The following is an 814-nucleotide window of genomic DNA, read 5'->3' on the forward strand; positions in this document are numbered from 1 at the left end:
ATAATAATAAAAAAATTAACTTCCAATGCCTTTTTTTTTTTTTTAACCACAAACTACAGTTTTTGCACAGAAATGCAGAATCTAGTCTCCAAGCAGCAGCCGAACTAATCCAGACGATGGGTTAGAGATACCTGCGCCTCTCCCAGCCCCAGCTCGATGTCCTCCAGGCTCTTGCGGAGCAGGCTGGATTTCTCCTGAGCGACGGGCGGCTGAGCGCAGTCCAGGATGGAGTTGAGGAGCTGAGCGTGTTCCCCTCGCAGAGTCTCCAAGCCCTGCATCACCGCTTTGGTGTTGAGCACGATCTCGTCCTGCGTCAGACGCTCCAGCGCCTCTTCTCGAGGGTACACCATGGTGGACATCACCCGCGGGGCACGCCGCTCGCTGAGGACGCATTACAGACATCGGATCAGGCCAACAGGAAATGCAATACAAGTTGCTAAGTTCATCTCCGTTTATTTTATTTAGCTGAAACTTGATGCGCTAAAAGTAACTAAAACTGAAATAAATAAGCTTAAAAGAATTAAAATAATATCGAATAGAATTAAAAGAAACAAACAAATAGCAATTGTCAACTAAAAACCATTATGCTGTTACCTGAAATAGAACAGACTAAACATTGATTGCAAAAATAAATAAATAAACAACTTAAACGTTTTTTTAAGTTTAGCTAGTTGCCAAAGCAAATTTCTCATTTTTATTTAGTTTTTATTATTATTATTATTATTATTAAAGTAAAACAGCTCAGATAAAAACTATACAGACCTACTTAAAAAGAACAAAATAAGTAAATTAATAAATAAAACAATTTGTAAAC

The 814-nt window shown here is 38.8% G+C and overlaps 1 protein-coding gene across 1 annotated transcript in view; it reads right to left on the reverse strand.

Moving 5' to 3' along the window:
- Positions 1–403, reverse strand: part of LOC122357058 (kinesin light chain 1-like) — an 8,807-nt gene extending 8,404 nt beyond the window's left edge. Inside the window, exon 1 of the mRNA XM_043256240.1 lies at positions 132–403. Coding sequence (XP_043112175.1) covers positions 132–359 — 228 coding nt within the window. The 5' untranslated portion in view covers positions 360–403. The remainder of the gene's footprint in view (positions 1–131) is intronic.
- Between the last annotated feature and the right edge of the window lie 411 nt (positions 404–814).

This window comes from Puntigrus tetrazona, chromosome 13 (genome assembly GCF_018831695.1).
Source record: "Puntigrus tetrazona isolate hp1 chromosome 13, ASM1883169v1, whole genome shotgun sequence".
Lineage (NCBI taxonomy): Eukaryota > Metazoa > Chordata > Actinopteri > Cypriniformes > Cyprinidae > Puntigrus > Puntigrus tetrazona.